This window comes from Macrosteles quadrilineatus, unplaced genomic scaffold (genome assembly GCF_028750875.1).
Source record: "Macrosteles quadrilineatus isolate MER2022 unplaced genomic scaffold, UCM_ALF_1.0 Scaffold_3__2_contigs__length_128488019, whole genome shotgun sequence".
Lineage (NCBI taxonomy): Eukaryota > Metazoa > Arthropoda > Insecta > Hemiptera > Cicadellidae > Macrosteles > Macrosteles quadrilineatus.
Window position 1 is genome coordinate 7,731,255 of NW_026542596.1, and position 17,577 is coordinate 7,748,831.

Consider the following 17,577-nt stretch of genomic DNA (forward strand, 5'->3'; position numbering starts at 1 on the left):
CCGTCTTGTGAATAACAGTATAAGCGTAAATATATGTTTTAAGTGTTATAAGACGTTTCTTTTATTTACTTTCCGTAAATTTAATAACACGTACAATGCTGATCAAGAAGTTATTTAATTGTAAACATTACAATAGAATGTCTAGTTTTATCCGTAGTCAAAGGAAAGTTGGAAAGGTATATATATATTTATATATAATAAATACTCTGCATTAAAGTTAATACACTTTATCAATCAAATACCTTTGGAATATATTAGATTTACAAATTACTTATTATTTTCAATAGTATAATATGTATATATATTATATATAAATGTACATGTATATAAATTGTAACATTGGCAATAAATAATATTAATAGTAATAAAATATAACATTGACACATGCATAAAGGTAAGTAAAATCAATATTGCACTGGTTAACAGTAAATTACAATGAATGGTACACAAACAACTTGGTAAAAATTAATTATGTCTCGTGCGAAAAACGGTTTTAAGGAATGATCACAGCAGTCCCAGTTGTCCAAACTAAAACAAGAAACAAAAAGTGTTAAAACAAGCAGAATATTTTCAATTTTTACTGTGGGTTTCAGAAAACATTGGTTCTTCAAAATTGATCTTTTCTAAATTGTAGTAATTTATTTATAAATCACAGGTTTTTTGTGACAATTACTCCTCCGAAACTACTGAGCCGATTGACATGTTTTTGGTGTCATTGGAAAGAGCGTAACGTGAAGTTGTGCAGGTCACTTTCTTTTTAGGGAAATAATTAGAGAGTGAGGCCCTGGGGCCCTTTAAAGTTTTGTATCTCTCCATAAGATTAACATGGAAAACAAACATTGTTATGAAACTCCAGCTGTTGTCAGAAATTAAAAGTGAGAAGAAGAACATATGTTAATTGTAAACAGTAAATAAGTTTGCTAATTTAACAGTTTGCTACAAACATTTACTGACTTGGTTAAAATGAAATATTTACGATTTGAATTTGGGTTGGCATAAATATTACAAGGGGAAAAAAGCGAGATAGTCTGGATAATTTGATATACTAAAAAAGAAAACTGAATTAACACTGGGCTGCATTTCTTATTAATCATTGAAAGGGCCGATTTGTAAACTATGGAAACATGGGAAAGTCATAGAACAAGGAGAAGAAATAGAAATAATGTCTTTTTTAGAATTTTAATCGTTATTATGGACAATCTAATGTGGCTATAAGTAAGGCTATTTGTAGAAAACACTAAAAAACAAGATCAGCTTTTGAAAAATGATAAGATATTTACAATAAATGTTGATTATATCGATCTGTTATGCACATCATGAGTATTTCCATAATCTGAGTCGAATCTTTTAAAGTGATAAAAAATTATGACTGTTATTCGTTTTAAAATAACACCTGTAATACTTAGCAATTGCTCGAATCCGAGCAACAGGTACACTAGTTTAATTTAATTTACTATTTAGTAACTTACTTATACAGAGAATAATTTTTCAGATTTTTGAGTAATTGCTAAAGAAAGGTTCTCTGCCAGAATTTTTTGTTTTTATTACAGGAAAATATTTTAATGGCATTGGGAATTCCCTTTCAGTTGTACTTTTTAAAGAAAACGTTATCCAAATTATTTCTCTGTTGCCAGCCTTCATGAGAGACTTTCCATTTCCACCAACTTTTCACATCATTAATGGTTGAATAAATGGGGGACACTGCTTACAGTCCTCATAATAATTCATTTCCTGAATTTCTAAAATATGTAATAATGTAGTTTTCTGTAATGACCGAACAACTAAATTGATAGTGGGGGAGCTGATTAGTTTTGAAATTCTGTGTTAAGTGTAAACCTTCAAATTCACAAATCTTGTATATTACTCAAAATGTCATTTTCTTTACTGAAATAAGACTAAATTAAATACTAGAGGTGTGCAAGCTCTAGATGCAGATTTTTGATCTAGTTGAGCCTTTGGAAAGAAGCTTGAGCCTTGAGCTGAGCTTATTACATAATGAATTTGACTATTACATAATGAATTTGACTGTTAAAAACTTGTATTTTCAATGTATATTTATAAATAATAATTTTAGAATGTATTTAGGCAAGGAGTATTAACATTAATTATAAACTTTATGTAACGTCCATTTGTCACAAAGTCACAATGTTATCGCAGTAATATCATCATCATTTCCTGTGGTTATACGTTTTCTGAGGTTGTTTAACGTTGGTCATCATCATCGTCTATAATATATAACATCTCCAAATAACCTATTTAGGTGCCTTTCAAATTTCTTGCTTCAAAATCTACTATACAGTATACAATATAAAGAAACTCTAAGCTAAAACTCCTTTCACCAAACCATGTAACAGAATACCAAATAAGATAAAAGTGTTTAATTCATGTTAAAGCTGAAAACAAAACACAGCAAATCCAATAGCTCATCATACTTTACAAAAATATTGGCATATTACTTATTCATAAAAAAACACATCCCAGCAAATAACAATCAGTATTTAATAAAATATAAAGCAAAACATACAAAAAAAACTATGAAAAAGACAAACATAATTACTGCAAAGAGTTCCTCAAGCGTTTGTACTGATAATTTTCTATCTTTCATAGATTTTTCCGCAACTGAAAAGTAATCATCGATTATTGAATCTGAAACATTGCTTGTAAAACTTTGTATAAATAAGACAGGACAAAATGCTGTTAGAAATGCATTACATTTAACACATTAATAAATTTCTATCCAAGATTTCAAGAAATTCATAAATGTTTGAAATTTTTACTTATTTCTTATAAAATATTTCTGTTAGGTACTTAAAAGAACCAGTTAAGAATGTTACATTAAAACATGATCTATTTGTTTGCCCTAAGTACTCACAAGTGTTATCCTATGTTCTTCTTTTGATACAATTTCCTTTGTTTGATTTTCATCGAACTTCACTAAAGCACAAAGGACTTTAGCTAGAACCTGAACAGAAATAATAAGCGTTAATTATACATTCTACATTTTTTTTTCTAGTTACACACTAAACAGATATTTAGGTTTAACTGGGTTTTCACTAAATGTAAAAAAGCAAGAAATTTCATTGAGCAGTTACAAAAATAAAGCAGTGGCTAGTTATAAGTAATAGATTTTTTATATTCTATTTATTATATTCCTTTAATTATATTCCTATAACTACATTAAATAGTTGGGACTTATTTCACAGATCCAAATAGATCGCTAGAATGGTTTGTCAACTCATGGCATTTTTGATCAGTTTTTACACCATCTAAAAACTGTGGATCAAAATCAAAACTCACCAATGGTTCCTTGCCCATCATATACTCGTAGAGAATATTTCTGAGGTATTCCATCTCAGTACAGTCTTGCACCGATCTTGATCTTTGATCTTCTCCTACTTCACTCTTTCTTTTACGGCCACAAGCTTCACATCTGGTACAAGAAAAAAAAATGCACTAAAACTCATGTAAACAAGGAAATGCCATATAATTTTGTACTATTTTCCATCCTGATCCAATAATTTATTTTGAGATATTATTAGAAGAACCAAAACTGTTTTTGGCCAAATCCATTATTATTGTTCTATTAACTTTTAGTACAATGCACTATTTTACTTGTTTTATTATGATGCAAATTAGTGAATATTAAAAGTATATAAATAATCTTATATAAAGAGTGTTTTTCTTAAACGCAACCCAAATTACAAGTACCGTAAGCTACTTTGCCATGACTAGACAACCTCATATGTAACTCTGTTGTCTTTACTCCATTGTCGATCAGCTTATATGCATTATTATGAGGCATGAGGCTCATCCTGACTCATCTGAAGAGCACCGGTCACAACTCATCTTCCAGCGTCACCGCACATGGCTATGTGATGACACTTGCCAGTTTTTCAGTATTATATTCGTTAATTGTATTTTTGTTGTGCGTTTATGAATGTACAAAAACAATGGCAACAACGAATCCTAATCGGTTAGATGACTTGATTTTTTTTGTCACACCTGATGATGGACTCCAGAAGTCCAAAACTATAGTAGTGATCTACTGCAAAGGATCACTTGATGATGCAAGTAACATGAAACATTTTACCAAATGATAAGTTAGGTTTCAATACCGTCATCAATCCTATTGTTTTTCAATTTACAATTTTTTAAGGCCAGTTGCTTCATTTTCAAATCTTCTGCATTCTTTTTCTACTCAACACTTGTCATCGTCATAAATAAAACAAATGTACATATAAGTACATACACAAAACACTTAATCACACTGAACATTTAAAATCAATTAGACCAGCTAAATAATGAAAAATCTGAGACTGCCGAGTGCCGACACAAGTTGTTGGCAGGAAAAGAAGACAAGTTTTAAAAAAATTGTTCGCATTATGACATTTTCCCCATGAGTCTCATGTAAGCCAATATTTAAACAGTTAGGATTATTGAGCCTTCCCTCTATATATATATATATCTTCATGCTTGCTGTTGATTCAGAAGAATTTTGATCTTCTTCGTGGGCAGCAGCATTTACACGCATACAACACAAGGATCAAGAAAATTGTCAATACCAAATACATAACTTAACAACATAGAAAAAAGGTTACATGGGTATGAAGTTTTTTTAATAATCAACCTGTAATCATTAAAAGCTAAGTCAATTTAAAAAATTTTAAGAATACACTAGGAAAGTATCTTGTAAACCAAGTATTTTACTCTGTGACATTTTACAAAATCAAGTAGTAATGTTTCATGCAAAATTTTCATTTCTCTACAACAGTAAGTTAAGACAAAATTTTCTGTAAATTGCATTTTTCGATTAAGATTTGATTGACAATATCACCCTTAACAATAGCAATTGTTTAGCTTTGCTATGGATGTTTTATGTGACAATTTGATTATGAATTTGAAAAGACAAATTATTTGACAACTAAGCAACAGGCCTTGTTATCTGAAAAATCTAAAGGAATGACAGCAGTAAAAGGTAACTTAACCCATTATTTAGAGTCAAATTTCAATTTTTGAGCCAAATAATGTGAATGTTTAATAAATTATTGGTCATTATAATATGTTATCATTATGATAGAAATATTTTTTGGTAATTTTGTGATACGTTTGTTTACAAATCTTGTTTTGAGTTTTAATTTATGTTTATGTTTTGACAAGTTGCGCTTGTAGCAAAACTAGTCAGCTTTTGTTGTTGAACAACTTTGACTTCTGGGAAGTACAGAGGTCATATTTGATCTTGCTACTGTACCTTTGGTTCCTCAGCTCGGCCAGTTGCATGGTGAGGGCTTGTACCTGTCTCCTCAACAACTCATTACTGCCAGAACCACTCTCTACTGCGTTCACTGCAAGTCTACGAGCAGTCTCCAGCTCCTACAACATACCACTAAATATACTGACACACTGATGGAGAACGACAAGGCTTGTGCCTGAGTAAATGGTAGGTGAATACGTAAAACAAGTACAAATACAAGTTGTTTTCACATCACATCTAGGCCTATAGCTTTCAGCATGATATCCAAAAAGACTAAAGAGTAAACCACATTTGACAAGAAGCACTTTTTCACTTGGGGAAAATGCATAATGTTGAAATGGCTGTAACAACAGTTACAAAACACAACTAACAAACAAGTTAGTTAGAAGCTTTTTTACTTCTTTGGTCTTTGGGTAGAGGGTATTTTTTTATACTATTTTTTTTTAAGTGAAATTGCAGGTTTTTTCCAGATTTTTCAGTTTTTCCAAGTTTTAGCGTGAATGTTACGATACAATACAATACAAATCATCTTTATTCATGAAAGTATTTTTGCAGGAAATACTTGAATTGCGTCACAGAAAGGAAAAGAGAAAAAAAATATCCTAAATAAAAGATTACAAACATAAATTATAACATATTTGCAATTTATTTAACTTCCAAAACTCTTCTATTGAATATAATGATTTAAATTGAAAATAGTATTTCAGAAGTTGTTTAAAGTTATTGTGATCATGTTCAATAAAAATATTTTTGGGTAGGCTAAATAAATATTTTTTATGAATGAAACTGGTGTTTTTTTCTCAAATAACTTCAATCTGTGTTGTTCTACATGCCTGATGTTACGTGAATTTTAACTGTGGAAATTGTTAGTTTGATGATCTGAACTTTTAGCGAATTTCCCAATAGGGAAGTATTTATTACCGTAGGTGGCATGGTAAGACCTAGGCCCGAGACCGATTTACTTTTTCATTTTGATGTCCCCAGAGGCCAAAAACACCATTCGTTCAAATTTTTATATATGTATGTATATGTGTGGGTGTGTGTGTGTGTATGTCCGTAAACAGGATAACTTGAGTAGTTTTTGTCCGATTTCGATGAAATTTGGTTTGAAGGTGTAGGCGGGATAAACTTGGAGTAGTTTGCGAACCAGCATGATAGGACCATGGGAACGAGGTTTTACGGGGGGTTTTATGGGGTAAAAATTGTTTTTTCTAATTTTTGACCCTCTAAACACAAATTTTCCCAATTTCTCTCCAGACCTTTTTAAAGAGCTTAAAAAAACAAATAGTTTAGTATATCAAAGTGTTTTTGTACAATCATTCGTTACGGAGAAAATTCAAAAAATTGTTATTTTAAAATTAGAAATGTTATTCTTATGGAGAATATTGTCAAATGTTGTAGTTTGCTTGTTTATGGGTATATTTTGATTTTGATCAAACTTGGTAAATTAATTTATTTTATACTACGTTATTAATATTAAAAAAAACACACACTTACCCTTTCTGTAGCATCAAGCCTAGGTACTCATAAAACCTAATGTTAATTAAATACATTTAATTGAAAATCAATTCAGGCAAATGGAAATTTGCTTAGTCGGCAGGATTGATGCGGCGGGGATATTTGCATGTAGAATAGTTTCAAAAATGTATAAATCAATAGTTTCAAAAATGTATAAATCATAGATGGTCATTATACCCAATTTAGAAAATTATTTTCTAACTGATTCTCTGTTTTTTATACTAAAGATAATTCTAAGAGCTTTTTCCTATTGACGTAGAATTTTGTCCAGGTTTTTTTGGTGGTACCACCATATAAATTCCATAAGCTATACAGTGTATAAATTAAGTCTTAAAATGAATCTGTATTTTTTTAACCGAAATAGATAGAAATATTCTGGTTGTGCATAAAGAAAAGATAAAATATTTTATCTATTTGAATTTATTAGTATACTTTTGTTATTTGTGAATTAATTTACCGACAAAAATTTAAAAAAAGACTTTAGTTCCACTTCATCTTGAGATTTACCTGAATCGTTATGTTTTATCTGCATGCAGACATACAGATTCTCCAGCATTTACCACTCCTGAAAATCCCCTTATGTAGCAAAGAAATAACAAGGTATCCAGTATAGACCCCTGTGGGACACCATAATTTGCTGTTTTAAAGTTAGATAAGACATTTTGGGAGTATGCATATTTGCAATTTGGATAGTATGAGGTATGTCGAATTTTAACACGTTGTTTCCGATTGTTTAGATATGATCTGAACCAATTATATTCTTTATGATTTATATTTAGGCCATGAAGAATTTCAAGTAATTTATCATGTGGCACCCTATCAAAAAGCATTAGAAAAATCCAAAAATATTCCAATAACTTTTTCATTGTTGTTAAATTGAGTTGATAACTGATTCAATGAAGTTAATGCTAGCAGTGGTTGTGGATTTTCCTGGTCGAAAAACATATTTCTCTTGATCCAGCAACTGGTTCGATTCCAAGAAATCCAACAACTGGTTGTATACAACTTTGTCATATCCCTAAGTCTATCTTGACTACATATGGTTTAGTTAATATGTATAGCTTCAAATAAGGTCAAGACAGATCATTTTAAATAATAGTGTCTTAGTTGATTTCTTAATGCTTACTTTTTTTCCCTAAGACGCTAGGCACGAGCCCGGGATTGTTTTTCACATTACTTCAGGCTAGACCTAGGGGTTGGGGCATTAGATAAAATCCATTGGTGATTTGGCAGGATTTGAACCCGGGACCTCATAAGGACCTAAGTCCCACGCTCTAACCACTACACCAGCTCTCTCTCCAATAGCAATGCTTACTTGAGAAAAACTGAATTAATTAATATTAGCCTTATTAAAAAAGTGATGAATTAGTTTCAATTATACGTTAACAAACTTTACATATCATCTATACACCGGTTTTCTTGAATAATTGTGGAGTTTACAATGTGTTTGAAATGCCGCTACGTAGCAAATTGTTCAATCTTGTCAAGATCAACAAGGACCACTAGGAAGCACAACAGTTTTAGCCAATACTTGAAGGCTTAATCTTTGTCTTCGATCACTTCACGATTGATTATAACAGTTTTTAACGTGTACCACTTGGGTTATGGTTAAACGCTGGAATCAATGAGGATGTGAATGTTAATACCAACTTGTGTAAAATTTTTTTTTTATGTTCAAATTCAATAAAATCAAAATAAATACAAATTACAATTCATTAAAGTTAATCTATAATTTTTGTATTGTAAAAAAATATGTTAAATTGTTTTACTGAGTATATTTATGTAGGTGGCTAGTTGGTTTTAGTAGTTATGAATGTCTCAGATTTAAGAGTTGGCCATATACATATATTTTTTCCATTTATATACTCACCATCGCACAAAGTCCTCTTATGCAGTTATCAGTAACCAAAATGGTTGAATCCAAAACTGTACATGTTGATTTCTAGGTTATCACTAGCTGCAACTGTATCGCCCTGTTTGAGAAAAAGTTGATGACCAACCCATAGGGTTTAAATTAAAATGTAAATGCAGGTCACCGAAAAGGCGTAAAATGACATATCTGTGTTTTAGCTCCCCTTCTGTTTGAAACGTGTAGCCAATCTAATTACTTCAATATTTATCTCTACACAAAGGTTGTCTTTAGTTAAAATTGTAGGTAAAGATAATGATGACGCTTGATGGTAACGGTCAATACCAATAATTGATCCAATAATTGATTCCATAATTGATCCAAAGTCAAGTACAAATTTTCTTGGCCTGTTTATCGATAAACACCTTAATTGGAATGAACACGTAAACGTAAACAAGATCTTGACAAAAATGAACTCTGGAATTCATGCTCTTTCAAAAATGTCTTTTTATTGTAATTTAACAACATTGAAAAATGTTTATTTTGCTTACATACATTCTCATATTTCTTTTGGTATTTGTTTATTTGGAGCAACAAAAAAAGCAAATTTGGATGGTATGTTAAGACTCCAAAAGAGGTCTATAAGAGTAATGCTGAAATTGAATCAAGATGATTCGGCCAGAGAACATTTCAAACAGTTAAAAATACTGTCGGTTTATGACCAATATGTTCTTGACGTCATTTTGTGTGCAAAGAACAAAATTCCTAATGATGTCCCTCACGAAACTACACATCATTATAACACTAGAAAGGACTCTATAAGGCAAAATCAGCACAGACTGAAGCTCTATGAAAAAAACCAACATATAATGGTGAACAGTTTTTAAGATTAATCCCAGAAAATATTAATAAAGACAAAAATTCAATTAAATTTAAAAGACAACTGAAAGCTTATACAAAGTAATTTACTCGCTGGATGAATTTCTAAACCTCCCTCTTCAATAAATAAACTAATATGAATGTATCAACAAAGCTTCTTTAGATGAGTTGTAGGAAATAATGTTAATGTTTGCATTGATAATTCTAAGAAACCTTTGATTATACTTTTCCATACCTGTATTTTTACACTAGTTATGCATGTATTATATGCTACTTACAAATAAAGATTATTTGAGTTTGAATTTGAATATAATATGAACCCTGATGACTCCGCTCAATTTTGTGGATGCCTCTGCAAACGCCACCTAGTACTATCTTTGTTAACTAGTATTAAGACGCCCCCTCCTAAGGAACAGTTTCTTGTAAAATAAGAGCATTTTTGTATCCCTTGATATTTAGAGAGATAATTTCAGACTGATTCATTTTATGCTCAGATAAGGCTATTGGCTTTAATTCTTACAAGTTAATTTTAAGATATTTAAACATGATCTGTCATGTTGTATGTTTTGTTGCAAGGCAACGAAAACATTGTCACTCTCGGTAGCAGCAAAATTCTTTATTATCTCCATTGTTCAAAAAATCATTATCATTGGCGGCAAAATCCTGAATATCTCCCGTGGTCATGTGGTCACCTCCAACTGTGACGTAAACGTCATCACAGTCTTCCATAATCGTGGCGAAATCCTAGACATCTCCCGCGGTAGGTAGACATTATCGTCGTCTCCCGCGGTCACAAATGTCATCATTGTCATCCGCGATTGCGGCAAATCACGAAAATCTTCCGCGGCTGTGTAGACATCATCATTTAAACCCCCGGCCACGGAAACGTCATCGTCGTCGTCCGCGATTGCAATCGTGGCAAAATCATGAACATCCTCCGCGGCCATGTAGACATTATCATTTTCGTCTTTCGCGGTCACAGAAACGTTATCAACGTCGTCCGAGATCACGGCAAAATCACAAAAATCTTATTTGGCCGTGTAGAAATCATCATCGTCGTCTCTCGCGGTCTTGGAAACAACATAATCTGTTGTCTCCCGTGGTCATAGAAACCCTGTAGTCTGGAATCGCGGCAAAATCACAAAAATTTCCTGCGCCCGTGTAGACGTCATCATTGACTCCCGCGGTCACGGAAACGTCATAGTCGTCATCCGCGATCGTGGTAAATGCGCGTTTTACGATTGCAATCTTCTACCGGGGCTAAAATAATATTACGTTTTTTTTCAGGTTCCTTTAAGTTCAAGGTTTTTTTCCCGGTTCTCCTGGTTTTCCCGGTTGGTATACACCCTGTTAAAGCTATATTGACGAGCTTACAGACCATTTTAGTTTTATTACAGTTTAGGGTCCAAACAAATGGATTTTACTAGGAAATGAAGGTTTTCATTTCCTATTGAGTTGTTTTAATGTGACTCACTCTTCTCTCAGAGTTCCACTCCATATTGAGTGTGTTCAGTGCTTGTTGGTGTCTTGTCTCTTCTTCAGCCAATCTTCTGTCCAGACATTGCCTCCACTTCTTGTCTTGCTCTCTCAGCTCCTTGTCGTGGTTACTCCTCAACTGGTGAATCTCTCCATCCAAACTCTGCAATCAATTTTTTTAGGGACAGCTTTAGTGGTATTTCAGTGGTAATTCTACGGTTTGAAAAGAAAGCAGTCCAAACCCTCAAAATTTGTATGGATATGTTAAGGCACCAACCCATTTCCCTCAGACGCTAACAACTAGGCTAGCAACATCCTAATAATCAATCGTTTCTTTTAGCCCTGATTAAGAGTAATATTGGCATTTAAAAATGTAAGTTTAATTTATAAATTAGAAAAAATTAAGTATTTATTTTTGACTATAATACAAGCTAAAATCTCTTTTGGGAAGTAAGATACAGGTACAACAAGAATATCCTTACGTGCCTACAGTTAATAAGAAGGCTATACAAGGTCAACTAAAGGAGACCACCGTTGGAGTATCAGCTAGCACAAATACTAAATCATTGAAATTAAAACTTCCTTTCCCAATGGCTGAATACGCTGTATACAAAATTCACAAAAGTATACAAGCAAACCGTATTGGGATGAAAACCTTATTTTTAGAGAGGATAGTATGGGTTTTAGTAAATATAATTCAAAGTCATTTTACTAATGTGTATAGATAGTGATTGGATTGCTGCTTACTTTAACAGTTTGCTGGTGTTCTTCATACAACTTCTCAAATGCATCTCCTCTCTCTTCCAAATCTTGTTGTAAGTTTTGAATTTGTTCCTTCATTTCATTGACAATGTGCTTCTGTTCCTTACCTAATGTATAGACAAAATTAGCATTTCTCACAGTCAAAAAAATAAAGTTGTACTCTTGGGATTATTCAGATGATAATTTTATTTTTTTCCTCTGAAAAGCTATCTCTGTTTTTAGCTATTTTTTAACATAGCACAGCTATATACAGGGTGAATAAAAAGTAAAGACGGGGGTTGCTATGCACTCACTGCTGCTATGCACCCTCATTTCGAGGTCACTGCACAACCCCTCCCTCCCTTCTATTGTTTTGCCTTTCTATTGTTTCTATTCTGACTTTATAAACATAAATTTATTGCTTACGTAACAGTTCAGTAGTGGAATTTTTTATTGTGAAACAGTACTTTAAAACAAAATCACTACCGATCATGTCATTCTATTCTGTGTCAAGTCAGTATACCATTGCCAGTCAGTTGCCGGCGACTGCTTTGAGTTGACCTATTCTGTTGTGACAGCTATAAAAATAGATTAGGACAACTACCTCTTGCTCATCATTTTATGTAAACACAAGTTACATTTGAACAAATATTGATTTTTTACAATTTCAAACCAAACTGGCGAGTTCAAAGATAAGCTTGAGTTTCAAGGCCGTACTCTACTCGAACTCGAAATCTCGAATACTTGCACTGTGTTAATAGTATAAAAAAAATCGGATCCATTAAAACCGGATCCAGCCCAAGATCCGATTTTTTTTTTATCCCATCGAGCGTCGGTTCTAGCTCAGATCCGGCGGATCCGGATCCGACCATCACTAGATTAATATAGTAGTATATAGTAATATAGTTATAGTATATAGAATATATTTTGATTAGGTAATAAATTAATTATGACATTTCAAGCGAAATTGCTATTTTGTGTATTAAGAACACAAAGTATATCATTGCCGCTCCATAACTGTAGATGTCCAAAACTTTAGCTGAGTGCGGCCATACATTTCAAGAGCGGCAATGATTATTTGTGCTCATAATACACACAACATTTTTCCTATTACCATGATTTACATAAAAACGTATATAATAACGTCTAGTTTAGGTTATGTTATTTGCTTAGGCTACCGGATGTTAGTGTTTCATATAAACGCCATGAGTAAAATCAGCTGATTTAGTGAGCGGAAATGAGCTATTTTGCGTACTGTTTCCAGGTGTGGCAAGGTGATCATTTTCATGCAGCGGTAGGAAAATTTTTAAAACTGGTATGAAACTTTTAAAATTTAATCTTTAATACTGTACTGCAAAAAAGGTTATAATGTATTTTAAAACTAGTTCTGTTTTTAAAGAAATTTGTATCATATCAATATAAATTAATTGAGATAGGGATGCCACTTAGGTGTGTATTTTAACCTAAATGTGAGTGAAGGATGAGTGTAGCCATAAAACATATTTTAAATACATAAGTTTTTCACGTAATACATCTAAGTTAATTTTAACTAACTAATGTTTGATGATATATAGTGTGTAATGCTTTTAAAAAGTAAAAATTAAAAACTTACCAATCTTTTCAAAATCGTAGAGGCTGGATTCATCTTCGACTTCTTTAATCTTTTTCTCATATTCAGAAACAACATTTTTCACATTTAACTCATGTGTATCCTGGAGTTTCTGAAGTTTTTCGTTGAGTAAATCATTTTCTTGCTCTAGCCTTTGAAGTTTTTGTTTGTAAATAAATTCAATGTCATTAACATGTTCTTTCTGCTCATAATCTTCAATAACAGACTGGAGTTTTTTAATAATATCATCTTTAAGACTGATCTCTTGTCTCAGTTGCATTTCCATTTCATTGCATAGCTTATTATCAGATCTATCAGTTTCTAGAAATTTCAATTTTGAAGAACTTGTTTCATGGTATTTGGTTTCAAAATTGGTTATGAATGATTCCATCGCAACAATTTCTTTTTGAATATTTTTGCCTTCTGAATCAAGTTTTGATTTGTCATTGTTTGATGTAAACAAATCAACAGAGTATTCACTATTCACAGAATTATGATTCAACAGGTTTGTGAAAGATTTCATCAGTAATATAGCTTGTTTCAAATAAACTTCAGGTTCGTAAGAGTTGCCAATATCTAGTTGAGATAATCTCTCTAGGTGTCCCATCTGTCTAAATGATACCATATTTGAACCAGTTTCTTGTTCATTGTTTACTGGATATACACTTTCTAAGCCTTTGACATTAACTTGTAACACTTCTTCTTGTATGTTTGATAACTCTTGAAAATTTTTTAATTTTGAGTTGTATGAGTTAATATCATCTTTGCTCTTGTGTTCTACCTCAATGAGTTTTGCGTGAGAACATTCTATTTCGTGTTCAATTGAATGATTTACAAGTTTCAACAAATCATTCTCCAACTTATAATTAATATAATTGATTTCACGAGACATTTCATCTTGAAAATCGTTGACAAAATCACACAAACCCTTTTGCAATTCTTTGATTATTTTTACATTATTAAAATTAACTAACAAATAATTTAAAATGACATTCTTTTCTTTGGTAAGTTTTTCAATGCATGTATTCAAGGCATTTACTTTATCCATGAGTTTATCCATTTCAGATTTTAGACGTATATTTTCTTGATATTTTTCATTTGTTTCCTGACACTTCTCCTTGAAGGATTCTGATATAGAGCAAATCTGGTTTTTCAACTCCAAACTACTAGTTTCTTCCTGTTGAAGCTGTGCTTTAGTTTTTTTTAAACTTTCTTCGTAGCGTTCACAATCGTTCTTGAGACAACTGATTTCCTCAGATAACTTTATTTTAATTTCTTTGAGAGATAAAACAAGCTCTTTGTTTTTTTCAAGTTCAGCAACGATAGTGTTATGTCTATCCTTTAACAATTTCAGTTCATTCTCATTTTTCGTACAATTTTCTTTCAACATTTCTATGTCCTTTGACTGTTGCTGGTTTATTTCACTGACAGACCGTAACATTTCTTCCTTTTCCCTAAGTTGACTTTTTATTTCCTTCATACTGTCTTCTTCATTTTTCTTGTTTTTTAATAGTTTCTCGTACTTGTTTTGTAGAGATTGAAATTTTTCATCCAATTGTGTTTGTTCTTTGGTCAGTTTTGTTAATTCTTCTACACTAGTTAAATACTTGTTGTTCAAAGTTTTAAATTCATTTTCCAAAGTATATTTTTCATTTAGTAAACTCTCTCTTTCTTTTCCTAAGGAACTAAGTTCATCAGATAACTTCTTATTGACTTCTGATATAGAAGAATGATTCTCCAAGTTTAACTTTTGAGATTCTTGCAGTTTTGTTAGTTCTTTTTGCAAATCATGTGTCTTAAGAGTTAATTCAGCATGCTCTTTCATAAGGATTGACAATTCTTCAATTTTAGCATTCAAAGCTGATTCTAGTTCTAATATTTGATTTGCATGAAGGTTAATCTCAGATACAAGTTTGTCTCGTTCCTGCTTCACAGAAAACAACTCTCCTGACAAATCATTTTTGGTGTTGATGTATTCGCTGCAGCTAGATTTGAGCCTGTCAGTTTCTAAGTTCAGTGATTTGATATTATTCTCTAAAACACGCTTTTCTTCTAATAATTTATCATTTTCTTTTTTTAAAGATTCAACCTCATTTAAACGTTCTCGTAAAAGCTCAACAGACTCTGAGTTTGATTTATTGCTTTCTAACTCCTTGACAAGATGATCAAGTTTTTCAGTGACGGTAAGTTTTTCTTTACTGATATTCTCAAATTCACTCTTCCAGTGTTCCAGCTCATGCATTAAATTGTTCTTTTCCTCAAGTAGACTCGAGTTGGATGCTTTATTTTTCTCAAGATCACTTTCAAGATTTGAAAGCTTCAAGAGAATAGTATTTTTTTCAGCAGCAAGTTCCTTATTTAAGTTGGTCAATGAGTTGATTTGATTTTCTAGTCCATCTGAAGTATCTTGCATCAGTTTATAGTCATCTTTGATTAGCTTTAATTTGTTTTCCATTTCATTTACCTTGTTATTCAGAGCTTCTTTTTCTGAGATCACATCAATATTTTCTTTCCTCAGAGACACAATTTCATTATTCATAATTTCTTTTGACTCCAAAAGAAGACCACACTCAGTTTTACACTTTGCAAGTTCTTCTTCTAAGCTTATAAGTTTTGTTTCTTCTCTGCTTTTCTCATCAATAATTTTCTGCAACTTCTCACTCTTCTCGCCAGAGACATTTTGATAATGTAACAATGTTTTTTCGATTTTTTTTATTTGCATCTCTAAATTTTCATTGCTGGCTTTCAGTTCACTTTTTTCCATTGACAGAGTATCAAGTTTAGTTAAGTATTCCTCCAATTTATTTTGCAAAGATTTCATATCTCCTTTAAATTTGTTATTTTTTTCTGTAATTTCCTTGTTGGTATTTTCTAATTGTTTACCTTCTTCCTTTAACCTTAATAACTCTTTTTCTAAATCCTCTTTTGTATCTTTCAGCACTGTCACTTCACATCTCGTTTGTAAAAAGTTTTGAAAGCACAAATTCCATTCTTGAATCAGTTCATTCTCTACATTAGAAATAAGGCAATTTATGGCATCGTTTTTTCCATAATTATCATTAGATAACTTTATTTTGCTTTTTAACATGTTTGATGTTGTTTTGAGGCAATTTAGTTCATTTTTCACTTCTTTTAAAGAACTACTTTCATCTTCCAACTTGTGAGATAGCGTTTTATTTTGTTCTTCAAGTTGTTTGATTAAGGCAGTAAGTTTTTCCATTTCAACTTTTTGTTCATCTTGAGCAGTTCTGTTTTCGGTCAATTTTTTGTTTGTGGATTTTAAATCAAAATTTTGCTTATCATAGCTTGAAGTTAATAAGGAACAAGAAATTGCACTCTTTTGTAGACTTTGAACTTCAGCAGAAATTTTCCCAATTAAGTGGCCCAAAGCTTTGGTAACTTCAACTTCATTTTGTTGGAATTTAGAAAGCTGAGAGTTATCCACATTGTCAAAGCTTTCATCTTCAGAAGCACCTCCCTGTAGTTTCAACTTCTGAAATAAAAATCATGCATTAAAAAGGTGCGGGTGATATAGTGAATTAACTGCATCTGTGGGTTGCAGATGTTATCAAGCTACCAGACAAGTTCTGTATCCATCTATTAAGTAAATACTCTGTAACAGCCTAAATTGATATTTCTTGAATCTTTTTAACTTTTTGGGGGCTGTAAAAGAGTATTGTCCTTAACATCAAGATCATTGTAAAAAGTTCGGGTCAAACCAAATTTTAATGCTCACGCTTTTTCTAGGAGTTTGGCTCAAAAAACTCGGAAACCTTACATATCTTTGCAAAATGTAACACTTATATAAGTTTATTTCAGCACATAAGAGTCTAAGATGAAGCTGGTTTCACAATCTTTCCATGATAAAACATATTTCATCATTATTCAAAACATTAGCGTTTTGGGGGTATGGCCTTGGGGGACGGTTGGGTGGATAGGTACGGGTAGCACTGGGTAATTATGTACGCCATTCTGAAAACATTGCCAAACACTGACTAGACATGTTCCTCACTTATGTATGTGCAGCAGTGAGCTTCTCTACCCTTGGACACTGAGCCAGACCTATCTAACTCAGATCACTGCCCTTCCTATTCAGAATATATTTTGTCTTTGAGAATCAACCAGAGTGATTCAGTATTACTTAAGAATTATAACCAAGTGTTTACTGCTTATGGCAGCAAAATAGAATTACTAAAATATAGGCCAAACTTCATTAAGAAAAACAGTGTAATGTGAAAAAATAAAAAATTGTAA

At 31.9% G+C, this 17,577-nt stretch overlaps 1 protein-coding gene across 4 annotated transcripts in view; it reads right to left on the bottom strand.

Annotated features, from left to right (window-relative positions):
• Positions 1-248: 248 nt before the first annotated feature.
• LOC128989840 (putative leucine-rich repeat-containing protein DDB_G0290503) overlaps positions 249-17,577 on the bottom strand; it is a 30,635-nt gene continuing 13,306 nt past the window's right edge. For 2 of the 4 annotated variants that reach the window (XM_054411917.1, XM_054411916.1), the window contains exons 8-14: positions 13,327-16,816; positions 11,721-11,842; positions 10,972-11,136; positions 5,249-5,370; positions 3,298-3,430; positions 2,873-2,962; positions 249-528 (exon numbers count right to left, since the gene is read on the bottom strand). In XM_054411917.1, coding sequence (XP_054267892.1) covers positions 505-528; positions 2,873-2,962; positions 3,298-3,430; positions 5,249-5,370; positions 10,972-11,136; positions 11,721-11,842; positions 13,327-16,816 — 4,146 coding nt within the window. In that variant the 3' untranslated portion in view covers positions 249-504. Of the gene's footprint in view, positions 529-2,549; positions 2,620-2,872; positions 2,963-3,297; positions 3,431-5,248; positions 5,371-10,971; positions 11,137-11,720; positions 11,843-13,326; positions 16,817-17,577 lie in introns of all 4 variants that reach the window. The other 2 variants (XR_008490469.1, XM_054411918.1) reach the window with 2 other exon arrangements.